Below are 25,470 nucleotides of genomic sequence, written 5' to 3'. Positions count from 1 at the left end.
GGAGTGGGGTGCCATTGCCTTCTCCGCCCCAGAGGACTATTGCACTATAATAACCCAGCTGTGGGCAAGACTGCTGTCTACTGTGCTTACTTTCATACTTCTCACACTCAGGATAAATCCTGTCACAGAGCAGGGTCTCTGACCACCATTTGTGAGTGAGGGAACCACGGAGTTCTTCTGTGATACTCCCATAGCAGTGTTCACTCGCCACCATAAGGCACCAGAACTTAGCACAGTGACTGGACCATTCATCAAAAATACGTACTGAGAGGTTACCAAGCGCCAGGCACTGCTGCAGCGCTACAGTAACACGGCAGCTGCAGTTTCTTATGGAACGACGAACACATACATAAAATAGCTTTTTCTTTTCTTTTTTTAAAAGTGGGATTAGGACTCTGAAGAAACTAAAGCAGGGCAGTCTCTCAGAGAGGTGAGGACATGGGCTGGAGGAAGGGCTTGTATCAGGGGAGGCCTTTGTGAGGAGGGAACATTTGAGCTCAGAGAACAGAAAGGCACCAGTCACATTTAGAGCAGGTGTGAAGAACCCCACCCACAGGAAACGGCATGTACAAAGGCTCTGAGATATGAATCAGAGGGGTTTGTTGGAGGAGAAAAAAAGGCAGGTCTGTCTGGCATACAGAAAACTAGGGAAAGAGAGGAGGAGGAGAAGAGGTTAGAGAAGCTGGTCAGGCTGGAGCATGCAGGCTACAGTGAGAAATTTGGATGTTATTCTAAGAACATAGAAGGCTGCTGGATGTAACAGCATTCTGTGAGGAGTAAGAGACTCACTCTGATTTACATTATAAATCACATTGGCTGCTGAGTGGTAAAATTGCAGGGGGTTATGAATGTCCACAGGCAGGCAAGAGACCATGCAATGGGGATGGATGGGGTGGTGCTTGATGGCAGGGGGACAGTGAACATGGATGGAAACAGACAGAAATCATGATAAATTGTGAAGACATGGCTGGCAGGGCTTGCTGTTGAACAGGAGTAGGGTGTGGCAGTGATAAATCAAAGATGTCTCCTAGAAAACTTGACTTAAGTAAGTTTACCAAGATGGGGAAGAGTGTATGTTTGATCCCTGGGTCAGGAAGTTCCTCTGGAGAAGGGCATGGTAACCCACTCCAGTACTCTGAGAAGCCCCAGGGACAGAGGAGCCTGGCAGGCTACAGTCCATAGTGTCGCAAAGAGTCGGACATGACTGAAGTGACTTAGCATGCATGTACGTGTGTGTGTGTGTGTGTGTGTGTGCGCGCGCGCACGTGCATGCAAGAGCTCAGGGAAGAATACTGGAGTGCACTGTCCTTTCCTTCTCCAGGGAACCTTCCCAACCCAGGGATCAAACCCACATCTCTTGTGTCTCCTGAGTTGGCAGGTGGAATCTTTACCACTGTGCCACCTGGGAAAAATAGGAAATACCTACAATTTTGAACCAAGAAAGTTTCAGATGCCTACTGGATGTACAAGTGGATAAGCAGTACAAGGGGAAAAGCAGAAGGCATTTAACATATACTTTCAATAACTAACTCTTTGATGATGACAGACTCACCTAGAATCAAACATATAATACAGCATCGCAAACTTGACCAGCTCTACTTGCTGTTTCCAAGGTTACAGAGACAAATATAAAATAATAAGTGATTGGAATGACTAGAAATCTCAGCTCATTTAATGAACTATGTCATTTTTGGCTGCTAGTGATGTTCCCTGACCCAGATTCGTAATTCGGCAAAGGAGTTGAATTTTGTGTTAGAAATTTTAGATAAATGCTGTAACTCGACTCTGGTATTTGTGCCACTTAAGAGAGGGTCTTAAAAACACTAGCGTGGTGAGGTGTAGGGAGGAGTAAGCAACGATTCACCAAATCACTTTTACTCAAAGATAATTACATGCTATATATGAAGCTACTGGGAGGCAAAGATTTGAGGCTTTCAGCCACGATTCAGATTTTAAAACTGATATTTATTTAGGATATAATTTATAGAGTGAAATTTATCCTTTTTAGCACACAAGTCTTAGTTATGACAAACACATGCATTAACAACCACCATCACCACCACAATCAAAATACAGAACAGCTTTTCACCCAAAAATGTTCCTTCAAGTTTTTTTTGTAGTCAGTCCCTCCCCCACCTCAGATGCTGGCAACCAATAATCTATTTTCTGTCCAACTGTCTTTTTAGACTCAAGGATACCCTTAGGAACTTACGACTCTTATTCACAGGATGCCTGGCAAAGCCATATTTCTTGGAAAAATATGATACGTGAAATATCAGAACCACCTAAAAAGTTATTTCATGACCTTGTAAAAGAAGAAACCATCCATTCCAATTAGTAAAGATTAGATTCAGGCCTCCAAATTAGAGTTTATAACCTTTCCTCTAAGATGCTTTTCATCTAATAACTGGCTTAGAAGAAGCAAGCATGACTTTTTTTCCACTGCATGGCATGTGGGAGCTGTTTGCTGACCAGGGATCACACCCAAGCTCCCTACATTGGAGGCTTGGAGTCTTAACCACTGGACTTCTAGGGAAGTCCCCCAAACAAGCATGCCTTTTAATACATGCTCAATAAGCACAATTCTACACTTTTCCCTCAAAACAACCTGAGTTTTTAGATTACTATCTCATTCAAAAAGTTAAATTAAGATATAATATTACATATTCTTACAATGGTTTTACATATGACTTTCTATAATAGAAAACTGATAAATATGAATTCAATCAATTTTCCACATCAGTCTCATTTGTAAAATTCTGTAATACTTCTTTATTAATACTTATTTGAATTATCCATTTTGAATTCTAAAAATATTCTATTTTGACAAATATACACGATACTTAATTTTGAAATATATACTATTATTACTATTATTCAATTAGATCAGTCTTTATTAAATCTATTTTGAAAGCAAGTACTTGAGCTGTTGGGGTATATTTAAATTTACATACTCAATTAGAGGACTGATATTTAACATAATTTATTTTAAAAGTAATCTATTAATTGACTTCTAATTGGCCTATATGAATGAATACACTTTCCATGATGAGCCAGAATGGGGCATACAGTCCAGTAGTTAAGGCTTTGGGCTGTGGAATCAGAAAGACCTGGATTCTAGACCTAGCTCTGTTATTTCCTGGTTTTGCATACTCTGGGCAAGTAACTTCCTGTCTTACAGAGCCTGAGTTTCCTCCTCCATTAAATGTGCATAACAGTACTACCCACCTCATACAGCATGAAGGCAAGTACTAAGGACCAAGCCTGGCACATATAAGTGTGGTCAATAAATGTTAGCTATTATATACCAGATGGAATTTCCATTTAAAAAACATTGAAATGTTCTATTATTCACCATTCGCTCTGAAACAAGGAAAGTGGCTTTATGTCTGTTTTACAGATGACAAAGTAAGGAGCAGAGACAGCTGAATGGAGAGTCAGCTTACTGGCTCAGGTGCATACAACTGAGGTGAAGCAGAAAATCGCCTTGCTGTTCAGACAACTCAGGTAATTTAAGGTCTGATATTACTACTGTTTCTAAAAGTGGGGTTTTCTTTTTAACAGAAGTAAAGAAACTTTGGTCAAAGTCATAAGAATGCACAAAAAGAGACATATGGATCAATGGAACAGAACAGAGTGCCCAGAAATAAACCCAGGCACTCGCGGTCAATTAATTTTTGACAAAGGAGGCAAAAATATACAATGGAGAAAAGGCAGTTTCTTTAGCAAGTGGTACTGGGAAAGCTGGACAGTCATGTGTAAATCAATTCTTAGAATACATCCTTATATTATACACAAAAAGAAACTAAAAATGGCTTAAAGACCTAAATGTAAGACATGATACCATAAAACTATAAAATAACATAGGCAAAACATTCTCTGACATAAATTGTCAGACTATATTCCCAAGACAATAGAAATAAAAGCAAAAATAAACAAATAGGACCTAATCAAACTTAGAAGCTTTCACACAGCAAAGGAAACCCTCGACAGAACAAAAAGACAATCTACAGACATGGAGAAAATATTTGAAAATTAAGCAAATGACAAGGGCTTAATTTCAAAAATATACAAACAGCTCATACAACTTAATAACAAAAAACCAAACAACCCAATCAAAAAATGGGCAGAAGATCTGGAGACAATTCTCCAAGGAAGACATACAGATGGTCAACAGTACGTGAAAAGATGCTCATCATCATTAACTGTTAGGGAAATGAAAATCAAAACTCACACGAGTCAGAATGGCCATCACCCAAAAGTCTACAAATAGTTAAGTGCTGAGGGCATGGAGAAAAGGGAACCCTCTTGCAGGGTTGGTGGGAATGTAAATTGATGCAGTCACTGAGGAAAACAGTATGGACATTCCTTAAAAAATTAAAAACAGAGTTGCCATATGACCTAGCAATCCCACTCCTGAGCACAGATCCAGAAAAGATAAAAATGTTAATTTGAAAAGATACATGTTCATAGCAGCACTATGTATAATACCCAAGACACGGAAGCAATGTAAGCATGCCCAACAGATGAAGGGATAAGAATGTAGCATACATATACAATGAAATATTGCTCAGCATAAAAGAGAATGAAACAATGCCATTTGCAGCATCATGAATGGAACTAGAGATTATCATACTAAGTGAAATAAGTCAGAGAAAGACAGTACCATATGTTATCACTTATTCGTGGAATCCAAAAACAAACAAAACCGATACAAATAAACTTATTTACAAAACAGAAACAGACTCACAGACATAGAAAACAATCTTTTGGTTACCAAAGGGGACGAAGGTGGAGGGACAAATTAGTTTGAGGTTAACAGATACAAACTACTATACATAAAAGAGATAAAGAACAAGGTCTACTGTACAGCACAGGGAACTATAATCAATATCTTGCAATAACCTATAATGGAAAAGAATCTGAAAAAGAACATATATACATACACACACACACACACACAACTGAATCACTCTTCTGTATACCTGAAACTAACACAACACTATAAATTTACTATATTTCAGTTTAAAAGGGCAAAAATATTCAAAAGAATTAGTGCCATTTATAATTTTTTTAAAAAAGAAAAAGTCAAGGACGAATACAGGAGAGAGCTGCATGTTGTAGTTCTGCTTTTGAAGTAGGAAAAAAGGCCTTTTACCCGTTAACTTGCTGTGTGTGTAAAAGCAACTTTCACTAAGTGGGAGTTCATATTGTGACGCGAACCATATCAGAACAGCAGACTGGACAATGTTCAGGTTTGAAATAATTTTGAAAACTCAGTTTAAAGTGGAAATAAGTACCTCACATTCCCTCCTTTCCCCCCTCTTATTCCTTTAGAAACATAATAGTTTTTTTTTTTTTTCCTTCCACTCTTTATAGGCAAATTTATGGCACTCAAAATTTTAGACTAAGTTTGAAGGAAACTGAGAGGACATCTAGTTCAGTCCTTTTGTTTTAAGGTAGAGAATGAGGCCCAGAAGGGATCTAAAATCAAATAAAAGCCAAAATGAGCCTGGGACCCAGTGTCTTCATGCCCCATCGGCTACTCTTCCCACAAGGGTATCAAACGCTTTGGCCAGGCAGACAGCAGAGCCCTCCACGTCCACAGCAGACACCAGCCATCACGTCATTGCCTCCTTCTCACTTTCACACCTTCGCATCCTCCAGCCCTCACACCCGACCCTGGCTGCTGCCTGTGACAGTGGCCATACCCCCAGTGACTTAGTAATGTAAACTCAGAACTTCCAGCTGAAAATGTGAAGCCCATTTTTCTTCCTTCCATTTTATCTCTTAAGTTTCAGGAATAATTAAATCTTTAAGAGCAGTACACACGTGTGTGCTCAGTTGCTCAGTCATGTCCAACTCTTTTGTGGCCCCATGTACTACAGCCCACCAGGGTCCTCTGTTCGTGGAATTCTCCAGGCAAAAATACCACAGTGGGTTCCCATTTCCTCCTCCAGGGGATTTTCCCGACCCAAGGATCAAACTTGCGTCTCCTGTGTTGGCAGGTGGGTTCTTTATCATCGAGTCACCAGGGAAGTCCCTTAAGAGCACTAATGATCTTTCAGAAAACATCTGAATTTTACACACTAAAAATGTGGTTGGAGACTTTGAGATAAATTTACTTTGTCAAAAATTTTAAAATAAATATAAGCAAAATTAATCTATGGTGATAGGAATCACCAGAAATTGGTTGCTTGGGGAGGGGCCAGTGGGGTGATAGAAATGTTCTGTATCTTGATAAGAGATATAGTCTAATTATATACTTAAGATCTTTGCATTTCACTGCTTATAAATTATAGCTTTTAAAAACAATCTAAATTATTCATATAGAAAATTCCGGTTTTAAAATTCTAATCTAAAGGAGGCATTTGAATGGCAGTTCAGTTGGTGAAGGGCAAGGACCAAACTGATAGAGATCTTTCAAAATCATCAGAGCTAAGTGCATTTTTGTCCAACTATTCATGAAAATAATATCCACTGTGCCAGAAATCATGTATAAGGTAAGTTAATCAAGTTTCTTTAAGGCTACACAGATTAATGGATTCTGCCTTAAACAGGAATGAGAATATTATTTAAGAGCTGTCTACACTATTGTGATAACATATCTGCTGATCTGCCTTACACTGAAGTGCATTTCGAATTTAGTAACAGAACTTCATCCACAGAGAATTTAAGACCATTATAGATAAGGAAGGTAAGGTTTAATACGGTGTACTAATAAAGTTTTCGCATTTCTATCTTCTGTATTACTTTCCTATAAAAACTTGGGAGTGTATGACATTCTGCCCATTGTATATCATTTCTGGTAACAGAGTTTTATTTGCCTACTAGATTGCCAATTTTTAAAATTTTTACTGGGGTATAATTGATTTACAATGTTGTGCTTGCTGCAAGTGTTCAGCAAAGTAAATAAGATACATATATCCACACTTTTTTCGATTCTTTTCTAAATAGGCCATTACAGAGTATCGGTAACAGAGTTTTGACAAAACAAGAAAAGTATTGAAAAGGAATTAAAAAACTGGCTCTTTTCCAGCTGACAAGTAAGCACATGATGTTGGCTCAGGAACCACAGGTGGACAGGAGCACAAATTGGTTAAAGAAGTGCTCTGTTAGTTCTTACTGCCATCAGACAGAGAGGGAGGAAGAAGGCAAATTCAGAGTTCAAGTTATAGCCAGACAGGGAAGACAAATTCTTCACCAAAGTGCACTGAAATGATAAATCTTAGCACACGTTAATAAAAGGCCTGGTACAGTATCTAGCGCAATAATAAATGGTAGCTGTTTAAGAAAACAGCTTGTCCTATTACCAACAAAGCATCCATAGGACAGTGACCCTCGCTCCCCTCCAAACACCAAATTTGGTATTTGGTACCAGATACGTACCAAATCTGGCTTCACTCGGTAAGTCAGGGGGAAAGAGAGCCACATGGAGTACAAGGTGGTGAGCACTGAAGACAGCCAGGATTGCTGGACCTCCCGGCTTCTGGGAATGCGGTGAACATAGTATTCAGGAAACTGGAAGGAAATAGAGAAAACCCAAATCAACTGGGCCACTGATACGGGAGTTAAACATAGTAACAGTTAACATTTGTACAAACAGGAAATGCTCTCTTGATTACTTTTAACTTTCTTTGGAATTACTTTTAAGCTAAGCCTTTTTCGTATTTTATACAACACACATCATTGGGTTATCACAAAAAGTTCCTAAATATGACAGGCTTGTTAAAGTGAATATTGACAATAACTGTTAGTTGCTAAGTCATGTCCAGCTCTTTGCTACCCCATGGACTGCAGCCTGTCAGGCTCCTCTGTCCATGGAATTCTTCAGGCAAGAATACTGGAGTGGGTAGTCAGTCCCTTCTCCAGGGGATCCTTCCAACCCAGGGATCGAACCTGGGTTTCATTCATTGCAGGTGGATTCTTTATGGTTGAGCCACCAAGGAAGCCTACTGACAATAGTTAAGGGAAATTTTCTATAAAATATGTTTTATGTAAAGACCTTAACATATGGATACACAGAGTCATTACAAATCAATATATAAGGCAAGTAACCTAGTATCAAGATGGGCAAAGGAGATGGAACAGATAATTCTAAACAGGAAACATAGTGAAACATTTGAAAAGATGGTTAACAGTTAAACATAAAAGGAAGCAATGAGTTATTTTTCACCTACCAAGTTGGCAGAGATTGTGGATATTTAATATTACTGAGGATATAGGGAAACAGACATTTACATTCCCTTGGCAAACACATTGATGTAACTTTTGGGGAAGGCCGTTTGGGAATATCTATAAGAATTTTAAGTTTGTCTATTTTTGATTCAGCCTTTCTGTTTCCAGAAATACATCCTACAGATTTATCCATATGCTATCCACTTTATCACTGTATTTGTGGAAATTGGAAACCGCCCAAATATCCTCCAATAGGGATAGGAAAAGTCCATGCAATGAAATATATAAGAACAAATGATACAGATTTATATGAACAGAGATGGAAGATGTGCCCAGATAAGTTGTCAAGGTGAATATGCACGTTGCAGGACAGTATGTTTAATATGATCCAGTATGTATTAACAAATCACACAGTTACGTGTGTTGGTACATACACTGGTACACACATTAGTATTTGCATGAAGACATACAAATATTAGTATTTGCATGAAGAAATTGGTCCCTGAGCCAAGGACCACCTGGTCTGAGACTCATAAAGCATGAAATCATGTGTGAAGGTTTATGCTATCCTCCAGGAGGGCATCTATGTAGTTCCTAGAATTCAGCATAAAGTGAAAATGGGGGACACATGTGACCACTCTCTTTTACATATGATGACAAAGGATATTCCCTCTTCCTTCCATGCTACACCAGTGAAGAATGAAAGCTCTGGGCTCAATATGTTATTCACTATTATTATTTACTTATTAATCATTTACTATTTCAGTGTGTTTGCTTTCTTCCAAAGGATTAAGGTACTAAATGTTCAATGAGAAAATAATACAAATAGTTCCCAAACAATAGACCATACAAGGAGCAGAATCCAAAAGGGGGCAAACTTGTGAGGAATCTTGTTGGAGGTTGTGTTTGCCTAATTTGTGGAGATTATTCATTGAAAACATGTAATGGGTAAAATAGTCCTGTTAGCTGAAACTGAATTCCCCTAAAACTGAGTTCCCTTACTGAGTTTATGACTAATCTCTCTATCCAAATCTTTATTCCCTTTATTGTCCCCTCTGACCTCAATCCTATGCTAACTGAGCACTAATCCTACCGGTGTCCGATGACTGAAATATATATTGCCAATACTCATCGCTAATGTACTAAGATCACTAGTATGTGTTTTCATGGTTAACATACAAACCCAGGTTGTTTCTCCAGGACAAGATGAGCTAACAGACCCCCGAGCCATGGACCCCCTGGTCTGAGACTCACAAAACAGAACATTCTGAGTCCCGAAACTATGATTAAGAAATGTCACAAGCCAATTAATATCAGTCTTTGTTCTTGCCCTTAAAAAAAAAAAAGAAATACCTAACTTAAAGAAAAAGTGGGAATGGATCTGAGGCTTGTCTCCCACTCCCTTACTTGGTGCCTGGCAGTAAACCCTTACTTTGCTGCAAACTCTGGCTGTCAGAATTTGGCTCTTTGCACTGTGGGCATGTGGGTCTAGATTTCAGCACTACAGAGACAAAATCCCCCATCAGAAACCTTTTGGGTCAGAAGTGTTGTGAACAGGTATTATAGTACATATACCATATATTACACATACCCACCTTTAAAGTTTGGAGAAGTAACCGAAACTTCTCCAAGCTTCTTCAAATATTAATATTTCTGCAGCAAAATAGGAATATTCACACTAAGTGAGATGAGACAATAAGCTTCACGCCAATTCAACCCAGGTTTTACTATCAGATAAACTTGTGACAAACTTGGAACTTTTTTTCTTCCTTGGTTTTCCAAGCTTTCTAAGATTTCAGAATAGGGACTGTGGACCTGTACTAGACAATACATCTGAACCCAGTAAGATGTCATTATTATTACAGTAAAAATAACTCAGTTGAGTCTTATTATAAAGGTTTTTTTTGGTGTTACTTCCAAAATTTGAGGCCTGACTTTAATATCTACAATATTTTATTCAAAAAGCATGGGTATTTACTATGCTCCTTGAATCTTTTAAAGCTGTGAACAATATAACTTAAATCTTTTTATTTTATTGAAGTTTAGATGATTTACAATGTTGTATTAATTTCTGCTGTATAGCAAAGAGACTGTGTTATACATATATATATATATTCTTTTTCATATTCTTTTCCATTATGGTTTATCACAGGATATTGAGTGTGTAGTTCCCTGTGCTATATGGTAGGATCTTACTATTTATCCATTCTATATGCAACAGTTTGCATTTGCTAGTCCCAAACTCTCACTTCATCCCTCTGCCATCCCCACCTCGGCAGCCACAAGTTTGTTTTCTGTATCTGTGAATGTTTCGTAGATAAGCTCTATTGTGTCATATTTTAGATTCCAAATATGTGATATTCATGGTATTTGTGTTTCTCTTTCTTACTTCACTTAGTATGACAGTCTCTAGGTCCATCCATGTTGCTGCAAATAGCATTATTTCACTCTATTATTAATATATATATACACACATGCACACACTGCATCTTCTTTGCTTATAGCTATCTAAAGAGCAATGAACAATATTTTGGGGGGTATTTTTAGCATCCTGAGGGGTTGGAAGGAAGATTGGTTTGACTCTGGCTTGAAAGTCCACTCCTCTGACTCCTTCTGAACCCCAGAAAGGCAAAAACACAGGCGATAGGGCCTATGCAAGGGTCTGGACACAGCTCTCTGAGACCTGGACAAGGGAGAAGAGCCTACATCTCATCCCAGGTGGCAGCCTGAAGAAGCTGAGAAAACAGGTTCTGGAAATCTCCAGTCCATTCCCAGCAGAAGGGAAACTAGTCGAAGTGTGTCCTGGAGCCTCCTTGATGGAAACTAGAAAGACAGGCCTGAGGGTGAAAAAACAAGGTAGTGCCTGAAGAGGGGTGACCTATATTTGATTTCTGGATGAGCCATATAAGGAGCCCAACCTCATTCTTCAGATGAGATGCCAGGCTGGGGAGGGGGTCCTGGTTCCACTCATGAGCTGGAGATAACTGGGCCCATCACCACATACACACAGTGACCAATCATCCAGTTTTCACAGGATGGTCCCGGTTTATACGTGTAGTCCCAGCATAATTATTAATAATACTTCCTTCTGCTCTCAGAAGTGTCTCAGTTTCAATGATAGAGTATATTGTTACCCATAGGGTGGGCAATGAGTAGGTAGGTTCATCCTAGAGATAGGAAAGAAAATTTATTCAGAATAGTCCAAGGCAATGTGATGCAAGCATCTACATTACCATCAAGGACGAGAGCTCAAGTGGTAGCTGTGAAGAAAGCCAGCCTGGATGTTCTACCAGGGCGATAAACAGGGCAACGGAGAGGTGGTGACCAGTGTGGAGAAAGGTGGGTAGTAAGGATCGAGCTAGGCAAGGGGTCAGAACCATGACGGTTACTAGCAGGGGATGGGGCCAGGGTGAGTGGTGGTGGTTACATATGGTGCCACTTTCTGGCTTATGGCTTTACACCAGAGAGGCCGGTACCTCCAAATACCATCTAAATTGTCAGGTAACTGGTAACCCTACCAAAATAGAGATTTCTCTCCATATCAAAGTCTCGTCCCACCCAACTCCACCAGATCAGTTCTCAGAGGCACCTTTTCCGACTAATCATTCTATATAACCCTGCTCCTCTTGCCTGTACACACACTCCTTTCTCCTCCAAACACCAGGCTTGCCTTTTGTTTTAAAGTTATCCTACTTACTCTCCTGGCATATTATATGTTTCCTCCACATGTCTGTCTGTCTGCTCCACTAGAATATAATTTACCTGGAGAGGCCAGGAACCTGAATCACTGCAATCTCAGTGCTTTTGAGTATTTGAGCAATGCATATTTACTGAATAAATGATTCGTACATTATTGGATATTAATAGAAAATAATTCAAGCTTCCTGTCACTTAGCTGAGATGTATTTAGACTAGGAATGAAAAAATGACACAAAGGAAGTAATTTCAGAGCACTTCCATGGGCCTTATTTGTACAATCTACTCAATAAATGGGAATTCCGGGGATAGAGGGAAATTGCCCAAGCATAGCTCAGGATTGAGTGTTCACAAACAGCCTGAGTCAAGAGGCAAGAAACCCTAAGGGAGATGAGAAGGAACCAACGAAAAGTTAATGAGACCTGGGTACACAGCCTAGACTTCTCTCTGTGAAACCGACCATTCACAAGGGCCTCAAGGAACTTCCTAGCCCTTGCGGATCCTCTCCTCAGAAAATAGGTCCATGAGAGAGGAGTGATCTGATGCTTGAGGTATAAGCACAAAGGGAAAGGGAGTGAGGTTAAAGGAGAGCCTCCCACTGTGTATCTAAAAGTGTTTGAAAAATTCTATGCCCACTGGGTCTGTATTAACCTATGTGCAGGCAGACAGTCAAGTGATTGGAAGCCTGAGGCCATCCTGATATGGACGGACCCCTCAAGTTACCCATGCCTGATACACAGAAGTTGGTGCTGGGGTGTCTGATGTCCCATGTCACCTAGAAGAAATACTGAGAACCAGGCCAGGACAAAATCTTAAGAGAGTTTTTATTACTTTGTAGAGTTTCAGAAGATAATCAAATATATAAAGACGTAAATGAGGAAAACTGATTGACAGAATGCTTATATTTTGGTCTTCACAAAAGTTCCTTTGAAGACAAAGGAATGGAACAATTTCAGAGAGCTACAATTTAGGCTTGGCTGTGACCAGGCATTCTGAGGAGTTGTGGCATCTGGAGCAATTCAAGTGAAGGCATCTTTATAGACATACTGTTTTTGTTAGTCTGTACCTTTGCCTTGAAGAAACTGTCCCGACCCTTTTTTTATGTCTTATTAATGGCATGCAGGACACAAAGCATGCTTCACCCATCATTTTACCCACTGAGCCACATCCCCAAATCTAACATTTGATTTGGGAGTGGCCACATGACCCAAGCAGGGTCAGCTTTTTCCTGGATTCTTACAGAGACCCAGGGACAGTTCTTCCTTTGAGAAACACTGTGGACTGCTAAACTGGCCCTCAATCCATTCTACTAGGGCAAGAAATATATACTTGATTTGGTGTTCCTCTATTTACTAGGCTTTTCTATAACAACTTGAAACTCGACTATTATATTTGCTACCAAAACAGGATACTCCTGCACTCCCAAACTAGAAATTGACAAATGAAGAGAAGACTCTATCATAAACAGATTTCCTGAATAGACATGAAGATCTATGTTGGCACTAGCCGAGACGAGGGCTGGTGGGGGGGACTGTCTCCCTGCTTCCTTCTTCCCAAACCTCTATACACATTCCTATCTACCCACTTCTTCCCTACATCCTTGCCACTTTCATGGTCCAAGCCATCACCACCTCTCACTAGTACAATTCCCTCTTAATTCATCTCTGCTTCTCCTCTTGCTCGCCTTCACTTTATCCTTCACAGAATCTCCAGAGTGATCTTTTCATAATGTACAGCAGATCTTTCCTTTCATTCTCCTGCTTAAAACCCTCCAAAGGCTTACTGCTGCACTTGGGATGAGATCCAACTTTCTTACCATTGCCTCCAAGGTCCCATGTAGTCTGGGGCTGGCTTACCTCCCCAACCACCCCCTGCTCACCCTAACCACACTGGTCTCCTTTCTGCTGTGTGAATGTGCCGGACTCATTCCTTCCTGAGGGCCTTTTCTGCTTCTTCTGAGCAGTCTGCCTTGCCCCTGGACTGTCTTCTAGGAAGCTCCTTCCTGCAAATCAGGTCTCTCTTGAATGTTCTCTCCTCAGAGAGGATTCAGTTCTCCTCCATCAACCCCTCCCTGACCACACTGTCTTCTTTTACTATCTTCACAGCAGTTCTTGGTGACGCAAATTAACTTGTTTGTGATGGTTTGACTGCTCCCTGCCTCTCTCCCCAGAGTGAGAGCTCCAGTGAAGGACAGGATTTCGTGAGGCCAGCACGCAGCATGGTGTTTCATGAGTCACACATGCTCTTTACCACTGAGTAGATAAATGAGTGTCATTACCATTTCTAGAAGTCCCAACCTGTGGTCTCTGCTGGGGAGGATAATGATTCTTTATCTCATACCATCTCAGGAACATAAAGCACCAATTAATCCCATTTCCTCATTTCACAGATGAGGAGTCAAATTTCCCAGGGGGACAGAGCCAGCAAGTGGTAGAGCCAGGACTGGAACCCTGGCCTTGAGTCCCTAAGCCTTCCTGCTGAGAAGCCTGACTCCCCAACACACAGCTAGTTGAATCAGCTGCCCCTGGAGCTGTGCTTCCTGGCCTTCTGTCGTTTCTAAGACAGCCAGCTACTCATCCTGACCCATTTTCTCTTCTTTCTCTGTTTGGCAACCCGCCTGCCCCATGTGTCGCCAGCCTGCCACCCCCAGAGTGTGCTGCATCTCTATGGAAGCTGCTCTCCTGGCCTCCTCTCTCCTTTCTGTGCTTTGTGCTCCGCTCTGCACTGTAGGTTTGGCTCCCCTCCCCTACCTACTGCTGTTACCAATGACTCCCTCCTCTGCCCCCAAGCCTTTCCGGGGAAAATTCAGAACAAAAACGCAGGGCCTTAGAAATCTTCAGACTTTTCTGTTGAATATTAGACCCCGAGGCCCTGTTGGCAGGTTCTGCTGTTTTGCTGTTGCTCCTACCTGGCAGCCAACTAGGTCACACACTCCTAGAAACTATGTTGTGCTGCTGCTGGTGCTGCTAAGTCGCTTCAGTCGTGTCCAACTCTGTGCGACCCCATAGATGGCAGCCCACCAGGCTCCCCTGTCCCTGGGATTCTCCAGGCAAGAACACTGGAGTGGGTTGCCATTTCCTTCTCCAATGCATAAAAGTGAAAAGTGAAAGTGAAGTCACAGAGTCGTGCCCGACTCTTAGCGACCCCATGGACTGCAGCCTACCAGGCTCCTCCGTCCATGGGATTTTCCAGGCAAGAGTATTGGAGTGGGGTGCCACTGCCTTCTCTGAGAAACTATGTTGTAATTGAGTCCTTTCTTTCTGTGCAGGTCAACATGGCCGCCCTGCAGTATGTGTCTATCTTGCAACGTGATCCAGTTTCTTTCACACAATTGGCAGTGATATCAAAGACAAAAAGGGACTCTCTCTTATTCTCTCTTCACCATATAGTTAGAGACATCCTTTCCATCTATCTATGTAAGCTTTCTCATTAAGAAGTAGCAGGGACTAGGCTTACATTACTGTGTAGCCCACAGAGCCTCCCAGTGTTCCCCACACATACTCGATTGATGTATAACCAAATCCACAGCAAAGGCGGAATGTTTAAGAGTTAAAAACAAAAAAAAGAGTAATAGATTTTTTTTTTTTCAAGCTTCTAGTTTGTCTGGAATTATATGGAACACTAAGTGAAATGCTAAGGGTATATGACAACTTGTAACTTTCAAAGTGTCTTTCAGAATTACATCACTACTAAAAACCACAAACATATCTGGCTTTAGATTTGTGACAAGCTAAATAGGAGTTTATAGTGATTTAGATGGAAATAATTCCACCAAGGAATCCAGATGGCATCATAAACCACAACAGAGCAGGTCAAGTGGTCTATGAAGTCATTCTTCGCTGCTACCACACACTGAAATGTACAATACATTTATTATTTAGTGAATGCCACGCTAGTGCAGAATCTTGGAAACAAGACAAAATGAAAATGGTAAAATTCTATTCAACCAAAAATGGTTTCAGCTTTCTTTCATAACTGCTCTTTTTAATAATGAAAAGTATAATATACAGTAAAAGTATGTTGGATGATTCACCCAACTATTCTGAAATCAAGATGACCATAATTTACCAAAAAAAAAAAAAAAAAAGGTTTTATAGGCATGTCCTTCCAGAACTCGGTAGCTGCTCACTTCACGGTAGATGATGACGATGCACCGTGAAGTGACTTAGGATGAATGAGCTGTGGGTTCCAAGCCGGGTTCCGCTCAGATAATCAGCTCTGAAACCCGGGTGACTTAGCCTCTCTGGACCTCAGATCTCTCACTGGAAAGCAAGGAGGCCTGGCTGAGATCAGGAATCCTTAACCAGCCATCAGGATCCCACAACTGCTTCTCAAGCTTGACTCGTCAAAGAAGACAAGGTTGCTGTTATAGCCCTGCCTCACGAATTGCAGGCATTCCTCACTTTACCTTGAGAAGTTCTTTTCTTACGTGGAGGTCTCAGGCTTCAGGGAAATAAAAAAGAAGTTTGTTCTTGAAACAATTATGGGAGTCTGGCCCAAAAGATTTCTAAAGTCCTTCATAATGAACATTAGTTGTCCTTTTCCAGCCTTTTATTGACTCTCTTTTTCCAGCAATAATCTGATTTTTCCTTTGGGTAACTCACTCTTGCTCACATTCTCAGTCAGATGCTTTTGGTGGGATTTTAGCCCATCTCCTTAACTCCCAACCTGTAGCTCCAAGAGTAGACCTGGAATAGCTTCAGCACCAGGGAACGACGCTCACCTCTGGCTGTGATGATTAGCTGAAAGATGGGAACATGACCCAGTTGGAGATCATTAGGCAGCAGATATTAGCTTGGATTTTTTGGGAAAAGACGCTTTATCCCTCCCTCTCCTACATGCTATAAGAGACCTTCTTCTTCCTTAGACAGTTAGGGCAAAGACATGAAGCCAGGAGGTGCTAATGCTCTTTGCTCCCCTGGGGGGAGAGTTGGGGGCTGCTGGAGGCAGCATTGGGGGGCCCAATGGCGATGACTCTGCGGAAGATGGAGCAGAGACATGCTGCTATCCTTGGTGATCTCCCTGGACAGCTGGACCAAGTCTTGCCAGAAACAAGACTGAATTTTTCCCATGTCGTAAGTCAACACATTCTCTTTATTGTTCGAGCCAGTTTTGAGTTTGGTTTTAGGGCACTTGCAGTTGAAACACCCTTCCTTTTAGCTTTAAAATGGTATGAATTTAAAGACTGTTTTCCTCTGCTTAAAAAGGAAAATATATTCAAATCATAGATGAAGCAGTCATTTACAACACTGGTTATCAGAGCTGGACTCTTCATTGTAAGCTCAGATAAAACTCCCAAGAGCACCTACTAGGTAACAGAACTGGGCTGGGAGCACAAGGGTAAGTAAAATATTTATAAGGAACTCACTGCCATTTGGTAGAGTGACAGAGGACAACTAATAATTGCAATCAGAGAGACTGATACAATAAGAGACATAATTATTAAAAATAATGTGAGCACCAAGTAAGAAATGATGAATTAATACTTTGATAAACTAAGTCAAGCTTTATGGAAGAGCTGTTTTATCTAACTTGGAAGAATATGAGATTTACCAGGTCTAGCAGAGGGGGAAAGAGGTTCTTCTGGCATGTTCACAGCAGGGAGGCATGGAGTGGCATGGAATAGCTGGGAACTAGATTTTGGCATGTAAAGAGCAGAGAGCAGCAGCAAATGGAGCTTGAGAAGTAGGGCCCCCAAAGCCATGCTAAAGAGTACGTGCTCAAATCTAAAGGCAAAGAGGAGATACTGAAGATGCTAAAAAGGAGAGTATGAAGAGAGTGGATAGAGGGGCCCTGCTGAGGGGTCTCAACCAGAGAAGGGAAAGCATTTGGGAGAAACAAATATACCAGGAGAATGATGCTGAAGGCCTAACGTATGCTCATAACACTAAGGCAAAGGACTGGAGAGGGCAAGAGGCGGGGATCAGGGATTTAAGAAGGATGGGGAGCTTGGGGTGACTCTCAGGTTTCTAGGGGAGTGATGGTAAAAGAGGAAACACACTGAGAGCATATCACTGTGGTTAGATTTTGAGCATAATTTTGAGTCAGAAAAACACTCTAAGTACAAAATATATCAGTGTTAGAGAATGTGTGTGCTAAGACGCTTCAGTTGTGTCCGACTCTTTGCGACCCTACAGACTGTAGCCCACCAGGCTTCTCTGTCCATGGGATTCTCCAGGCAAGAATACTGGAGTGTGCAGCTACGCCCCCCTCCAGGGGATTGTCCCAACCCTTGGATTGAACTCGCATCTCTTATGTTTCCTGCATTAGCAGGCGGGTTCTTTACCACTAGCACCACCTGTTAGAGAATACATACAGGTAATTTTCAGGTTGAAATGGGACAGACAAGGATTTGTACAGGAACATGGGCAACGGACTGACTTGGCAGGGTGGTAGACAGAGTAAGACAACTGGGAATCTAGGAAAAGGCAGTGTTGGGAAATCTAGATTCTAGGCAGGTGCTGACAGGTCTCAGCGTAACCTGGCTTGGAGCAGAGGCCTCATTTGTCTCAGACAAGTCAGACCTGACAGCCAATGGTGGGATCATGGATGCCTGTTGAGGATCCCTGGTCTCATCCAGGCCTCCTGGCTTCATTCACAGTGAGAGGATGAGGTCCAGAGAGACTAAGTTACCTGAAGTGATAAGGTGGTTGGTCATCAGCAGGACCCAGCTTGGAACCCAGAGCTCCTTTTTCACAGGTCACTTCGTGGGTTGTCACTTTCTACCACAACTCAGGCGCCTCTCACATCCCTGAAGGACAAGTGAACACCCCTGTACCCCTCTTCCACTTTTGCCTCCTTCTAGCTCAGCTCTTTGGTCAGTTGGTGATTGAAACCACCACGGGTCAGTCTCACTACCTGCAGGGCTTAGAACTACGTTGTCCCTGGCAGGATTGTGACTACTGGCTCCAGAATTATTTCCTGGAGCTTAAAGGCTAAAAGGGACCAAAGAATCTCCATCTATGCAAAAGGAAGGATAAAAGGAAACAGGCCACATCCTGATTTTGTGTCAACAACAACAAAAATTACTGTATACTTGGGTCCATGAATTTTTTAAGTATGCTATTTATGTAAATATTTAAAGTCAAACACTGGTTATTATAATGTCTTTAATTTGCTTTAAAATGGAGAAACAACAGCATCATACTGTAAAATGTTACCAGCTCTGCATGTTGTAAGACGCCCATACAAATTTCACTGGCACAGGGAAGAAGTTAAATTACCTGAAGGTTGAAATAACTGCAATATACTATTTACAGTTACTTTAATAACATCAATTCAGAATCTGATTCAAAGAAAGTTTAATTTGCCTTTGTTGAAGAGATGGAGGATGCGACAATTAAGATTTGGGAAGGAGTTTAAGAGATTAAGCTACTTAAAATACTTGAGAACCATATATTATACATCTATCTGATGTACTGTTTTAGAAATAATCATTTATTCACTGAAAGAGCCACGGCAGAATCTCTAAGTGCAATACATTTTAGATACTTTCTATTTAAGGTATTTCAGGCATCTAGAATGATCCTCTTCCAAATTAGAGATATTTTTTACCTTCACCTATAATTGAATATACTTAAGGTCCACTATAAAGAGGAAAAGTGCATGTATACACTGGTCACACTCTAAAAAGGTAAATATGTTAAACCATGAACTGTAACAAAACCCCATAACTGCTTTTACACAGTTCACAAACTTACTTCTAGGATTGCCTGGGAATTATGTAAGAGAGATACCAAGTGCATTAGCATTAGATTTAGAAGTCTCAGCAGTTAAGCACAGCCTCAGTTCACTGTGTGAAGTCAGCACCCCACCTTGTGGAAAACAGCAGGTGTTGTTAAATGCAAGCACATCATGCTAATTTCAGAAGTTTTGGTAGATGAGTCCTACAATCAGGAAACTGTCACTGACTCATGCAGACAGGCTAAAAGATGATACCAAGAGATCCCTATTTATTAAAGTAACAGAAAAAGTAATGTGCTTCCAAAAAATTATACTAGTCCCTAAATATTAGTGCTGATGAAATGTGGGTATTCAGAAAATTACTAGTTCCACTGGGGCTTTTCTCTCTTCTCAGCTTTATTTCTAAAAAAGCAAACAAACAAAAAAAACAAAAACCCCTCCAAAACACTTTGTTTTCTAATTATAACTTTAGAAAACACAGAAAATGTTCAAACAAAACTGAAAATCAACCATATTGGTAACGCTAAGATGATTCCTCTACCCACTTTGTACAATCTTAATACCAGCTAACTTAAACCTTTTCTGTAACTGAAAACATTCTAAGACGGTCTTGGGTTTCTAAATCTGAAATAATTTCTTGCCTTGTAAATTTAACCGACTGCTTTCAGCAGCTGTCGTGATTCTTGTCAAACACAACCTCCATTTGTTCGTGCGAGTGCTGAACTTCCCGCCTTCCTTACTTTTCCCCAGGTTCACTCTTCGCGTCCCTCTGCCCTTCCCGAGAAGCTACCGTTCCCGCCCAGGCCCCCAACACTCTAGCTCCAGAGCTGTCCCTCCTTCACACGCAAATCAGCATGGTCTTCTCTCTCTCTGGGCCTGCTGAACACGGCTGTCTTCTCACAGAACTCCTTCCCTGCCATCCTGAGAATTCCGCTTGCTGCTCTCAGACTCCTGGACTAAAGGCTTCCTCTTTCTTGGATTTCCCTTGTTTTGGTGGAGCGCGTCCTCTGTGAAAGGATTTATGGGGAATCAGTTTGAGGACATTTCTCCACTGTCATTCTGAATGCCATTAGAACCCCCAACATGACTCTCTTCCTTTTTCTTTCTGGATGTTTTTGCAATTTTTCTCTTTAACCACAAGTTCTGAAATAGGATGATGATATATCTTGTTGTGACTACAGTTTTAACTGGCTTGGGGGTAGTCCTTTAGTTTGAAGGTCATGTCCTTCAGGTGCTGGGAATTTTTCTTGGCTCTTCACTTAAAAAACAAAAAAACAAAAAACAACTTCCCCTATGTCCTTGGTCTTTTTGGATAGTAGACTGCCAACATCTAATTTAATTATTTAATTTTTTTACCTTTTTTCTACTGTTTTTATTTTTTGTTCTTACTTACAGAAGAGTTCTTGAATATGCTCTTCCAATGTTCTGATTTTTTAATTCCTATAATTAAAATTATAATAGCCAAAGGTCTTTCTTATTCTATGAGGGCTTTTAGAAGGTAGATCTCATTCTTTTTTTAAAGATACAATGTCCTCGCATTTCTCTAACGTTATTGTTTTCCTTCAAAACCCCCTCCTCCACCCTTCCCATTCCTTTTCTCAAAATCCCTTTCCTGGTTAGTTTTGCCTTCTCTTATGTTAGGGACTTTTTTCCAATATTTGGTAGTCTGTGGATGCTGGTTCAAAGCAGTAGTTCTCAAGAGAGAGGGGGAGATTTCTCCCTCAGGAAGACCTTCAGGCGACAAGGATAAGAGACATGTTTGGCCGGAAGACTGGGGGTGAGGGGTGGGACTGGGGGTGAGGGGTGGAGAAGGAATGGGTGCTACTGGCCTCTAGTGGTGAAGGCTGGGGATGCTGCTAAACATCCCACAGGGAGAAGACAGCCTCCCCATCTAAAATATCAACAGTACCAAGGCTGAGAAATCCCAGTTCCTACTGAAGAATGAGGCATTAAAAGGAAGACAGAAGCTCTGTGTGCTGGGTGGAACTTGTCACGTAGAGGACAAAAACAGGACTTGACCACTTCACTGGGGGAAAATCCCAAGTGTTGGAATACATAGCTCTATTCTCCAAAGCAAATCAGTTTCTTCAAAGTTAATGTTTAATCTCCTGCCTGGGGAAACATATGAACCGATGGCAAAGGAGACCTAAGTGGTATGCATGGGGGGAACAGGGGTAGTTATACACATTCCTTAAGCACTCAGTTTTTAGGGCAATGTCTTAACCCATCTGCAATTTGGTTTGTTGTTTCCAAAGCCAAAACTTCTTTATTTAACCTTTCCGGTGGATAAACCTTGGGTTTTCTACCAGGTAATAGCAGAGAGGCTGGGAGCGTAACTGACAAGGCAGTTAGGCAGACTTCAACCAAGAGGCTTCTTTTCCACCCTACCCTGTACTCCATACTCCAGAGGTACCTGGCGCTATATTATTTTTTAGTCAGCAGCACTGCCCAATAACACTATCATTAATTAATTCCTAAGGCTTCTAGTATTCATGCTCTGCCTGTCCAACCACACCAAAAAAACCTCAGACTAAGGGTACTTCCTTTCCTTACTTTATAAAAACACAGTCCAAATTCTGCATACAGAAACTACTTAATATCCACTTATAATTTTCAAGGATTTTACTTTTGGGAAGGCTTCTAGGGAGCTGTTCTACCTGTCACAAATAAACAGCGTATAAAACAAATAAACAGTACTGCAACCTCAAGAAGGTGTTTGGTGAAGCAAGTCTTTAAATTCACACTCTACATGGAAAGATTGCTAGAAAGCCAGTTAGAGCCTTTTCAAACTCAAGAAAGGATATTATCCCTAGCAAGGCTATATGATGCTACTAAAAAAAGAATTGGGGACAATCTCTCCTCATCTTCCCCAAGCCAGATTAGTATGCGATATATATTAGAAATCCATTCTAAAGTCCAGCGGTCCCTTGCCCCTACTGAGAAGTCGCGCAGGGCCCAAAAGCATAATGTTCCGCAGTGCGCTGCCACCTGGTGGCAGCATGAGGGAATGACAGCAACATGGGGTGAGGAAGCAGCCGAGGGAGAGTCTTAACATTTTACAAAGTTCTTAAACACCCGGAAGGACTTCGAAGAATCATTTCTGGAGCTTGAAAGGCCTTTTTGGGTTGGAAGAGGAGGAGTGAGAGGGGAAGCAGGGGAGGGGAGAGAAAAAAGAGAAAGAGAGAGTGCAAGTGCACAGGACTTAGGAAATAGTTTTAAAGCAGTGCTGGGAGGGCCTGGGCAGCCCCTTTGAATTCCAGGTTGCATCCTGGTTCCTCCAGCCAGTGTAGATAGAGGCTGTTGACTCATTTGGGTGGTACAAAATATTATTTATAAAGACACTTGGAGATGAGGACGCTCCACTGATAGACTTCCCAGGGCCACTGATAAAATCTCTGAACTTCTGCTTGATTTCTCTTTTCTCGTCAACTCATATCCAATCTGTCAGGAACATTCTATTACTCTACTTTCAGGAAAAAAAAAAATCCAAATTCTAGCCATTTCCCCCTGTTCCTATCCCTAGTAATACAAGCCACACTCGCTCTTGCTTGGATTGCTTCAACTACCTAACTACCCTCCTTGGTTTCATCCTGTCCCTTACAGTCTACGTGCAACACAGCAACCAGAGTGATTTGTTTAAGATAGCAGTCAGGCCACGTCACTCACTGGAGCAAAACCTTCCAACAGCTCCCTATTTTCCTCAGAGCAAGACAGGAAGTCCTCACATGGGCCTACAAGGCCCCACACCATTTGGCCCCAACCTACCCTTCCGTCTCGTCTCTGGTGTCCCTCCCTCCATTCACTCTGACCCTCAGCCATTCCCCCAACATCCATTAGGCAGTTTTTCCAGACCACACCCTCTGCCTGAAATGCCTTCTCCCAGGTGCTCCCATTTTCTTGAAGATCCTGATCAGAATTGCAAATTTTTCCTCCTTTGTCAGAATTCTCAATCCCTCACCCCAGCCCCCGGTTCTTGGGCAATCACCCCCCAGCACTGATCGCCTACTAACAAGCTGTATGGTTTTCTTATTCACTCTGTCTAGTATTACTGCCTTTCTGATCCAGCTCGAGTAGAGTAAGTTTCATGACTGCAGCAATATTTCTGGCCTGTTTTTTCACTGATGTATCCCAACTGCCTATTACAATGCCTGGCAAGTAGAAAACAACTATTTAACATTGAATTAAAAAAAAAAGTTTAAAAACTCTAGAATTCTGACTGATACTGCATCATAAATTGGGGAAAGAAATGCTGGGCTGGATGAAGCACAAGCTGGAATCAAGACTGCCGGGAGAAATATCAATAACCTCAGATACACAGATGACACCACCCTTATGGCAGAAAGTGAAGAACTAAAGAGCCTCTTGATGAAAGTGAAAGAGGAGAGTAAAAAGTTGGCTTAAGGCTCAACATTCAGAAAACTAAGATCATGGCATCCAGTCCCATCACTTCATGGGGAATAGATGGGGAAACAGTGGAAACAGTGGCTGATTTTATTTTTGGGGGCTCCAAACTCACTGCAGATGGTGACTGCAGTCATGAAATTAAAAGACGCTTACTCCCTGGAAGGAAAGTTATGACTGATCTAGACAGAATATTAAAAAGCAGAGACATTACTCTGTCAAAGGTCCGTCTAGTGAAGGCTATGGTTTTTCCAGTAGTCATGTATGGATGTGAGAGTTGGACTATAAAGAAAGCTGAGTGCTGAAAAATTGATGCTTTTGAACTGTGGTGTTGGAGAAGACTCTTGAAAGTCCCTTGGACTGCAAGGAGATCCAACCAGAATCCTAAAGGAAATCAGTCCTGAATATTCATTGGAAGGACTGATGCTGAAGCTGAAACTGAAATACATTGGCCACCTGATGCGAAGAACTGACTCATTGGAAAAGACCCTGATGCTGGGAAAGATTGAAGGCAGGAGAAGAAGGGCATGACAGAGCATGAGATGGTTGGATGACATCATTGACTCGATGGACGTGAGTCTGAGCAGGCTCTGGGAGCTGGTGATGGACAGGGAAGCCTGGCGTGCTGCAGTCTATGGGGTCACAAAGGGTTGGACATGACTGAGCGACTGAATTGAACTGAACTGAACTGAATTGGCAGGTATTGTTGTTTGGGGTCTGATTCTAGGGAGAAGAATGCCTCTTATGGAAATTGGCTTTTGGCTCCAAATACACTTTTTCACATTAAGGAAATCATTAAAAATGTTAGAATAATAGGTTATTTGTTCAATGCACTGTTTAAGGACAATAAATGTAGGCAGCCAAGAATATGAACATGATGCAGACAAGAAGACTAGAATTCAAAGTAACTGCAGTATATGTGGGCTTTGAACATAGCATGCATTCAGTACCACCTGGCCCAGTAAACTATTGAAAAATATGAAGAGAGGCCCAGGAGGGTTTTATTTAGTGACCAAAACAGTACGAGTTTGGGATAGCTATTACACTTGTTTACCTCACAGGATACTCTCATATATTTACTGCATTTACATCAAATCAAGAATTCAATCAACATTCTAGCAGAATGCTACAGAGCCAAAGGGGCCCTACAGTGCCCTTCCATGTCAGCAAGGTACTTAATTTGGGCTTTTTGTTTTTAATTTTTTTCTAATCAAAGTCACACTCACATTTGCAGAAAATCTAGAAAGTTATAAGAATACTTGCAGACTATATATAACATAAATTCAAAATTGTTTACTGCAGTATTCAATGAAAACCTGAAAACAGCAATAGGGAAAAGGTACAACAGTACTACATATCTAAGCATTATAAGGTAGACCAACAAGTACCAACATGGAAAACTATCTAGGTACAGAGTTAAAAGAACAGAAAAGCTGAAAGCAATGTACAGGGTGTGATTTATAGACTAGCCATGCTATGCTCTCCCACCCCTGTTTATATAGTTACGTATAT

The 25,470-nt window shown here is 41.2% G+C and overlaps 1 protein-coding gene across 1 annotated transcript in view; it reads right to left on the bottom strand.

Moving 5' to 3' along the window:
• Positions 1-25,470, bottom strand: part of ALG14 (ALG14 UDP-N-acetylglucosaminyltransferase subunit) — a 95,693-nt gene that overhangs the window by 53,798 nt on the left and 16,425 nt on the right. Inside the window, exon 3 of the mRNA XM_055585035.1 lies at positions 7,390-7,521. Within this exon, the coding sequence (XP_055441010.1) occupies positions 7,390-7,521 (132 nt within the window). The remainder of the gene's footprint in view (positions 1-7,389; positions 7,522-25,470) is intronic.

The sequence above is a fragment of the Bubalus kerabau genome, chromosome 6 (assembly GCF_029407905.1).
Source record: "Bubalus kerabau isolate K-KA32 ecotype Philippines breed swamp buffalo chromosome 6, PCC_UOA_SB_1v2, whole genome shotgun sequence".
Classification (NCBI taxonomy): Eukaryota; Metazoa; Chordata; class Mammalia; order Artiodactyla; family Bovidae; genus Bubalus; species Bubalus kerabau.
This window is presented reverse-complemented; position numbering and strand designations above follow the sequence as displayed.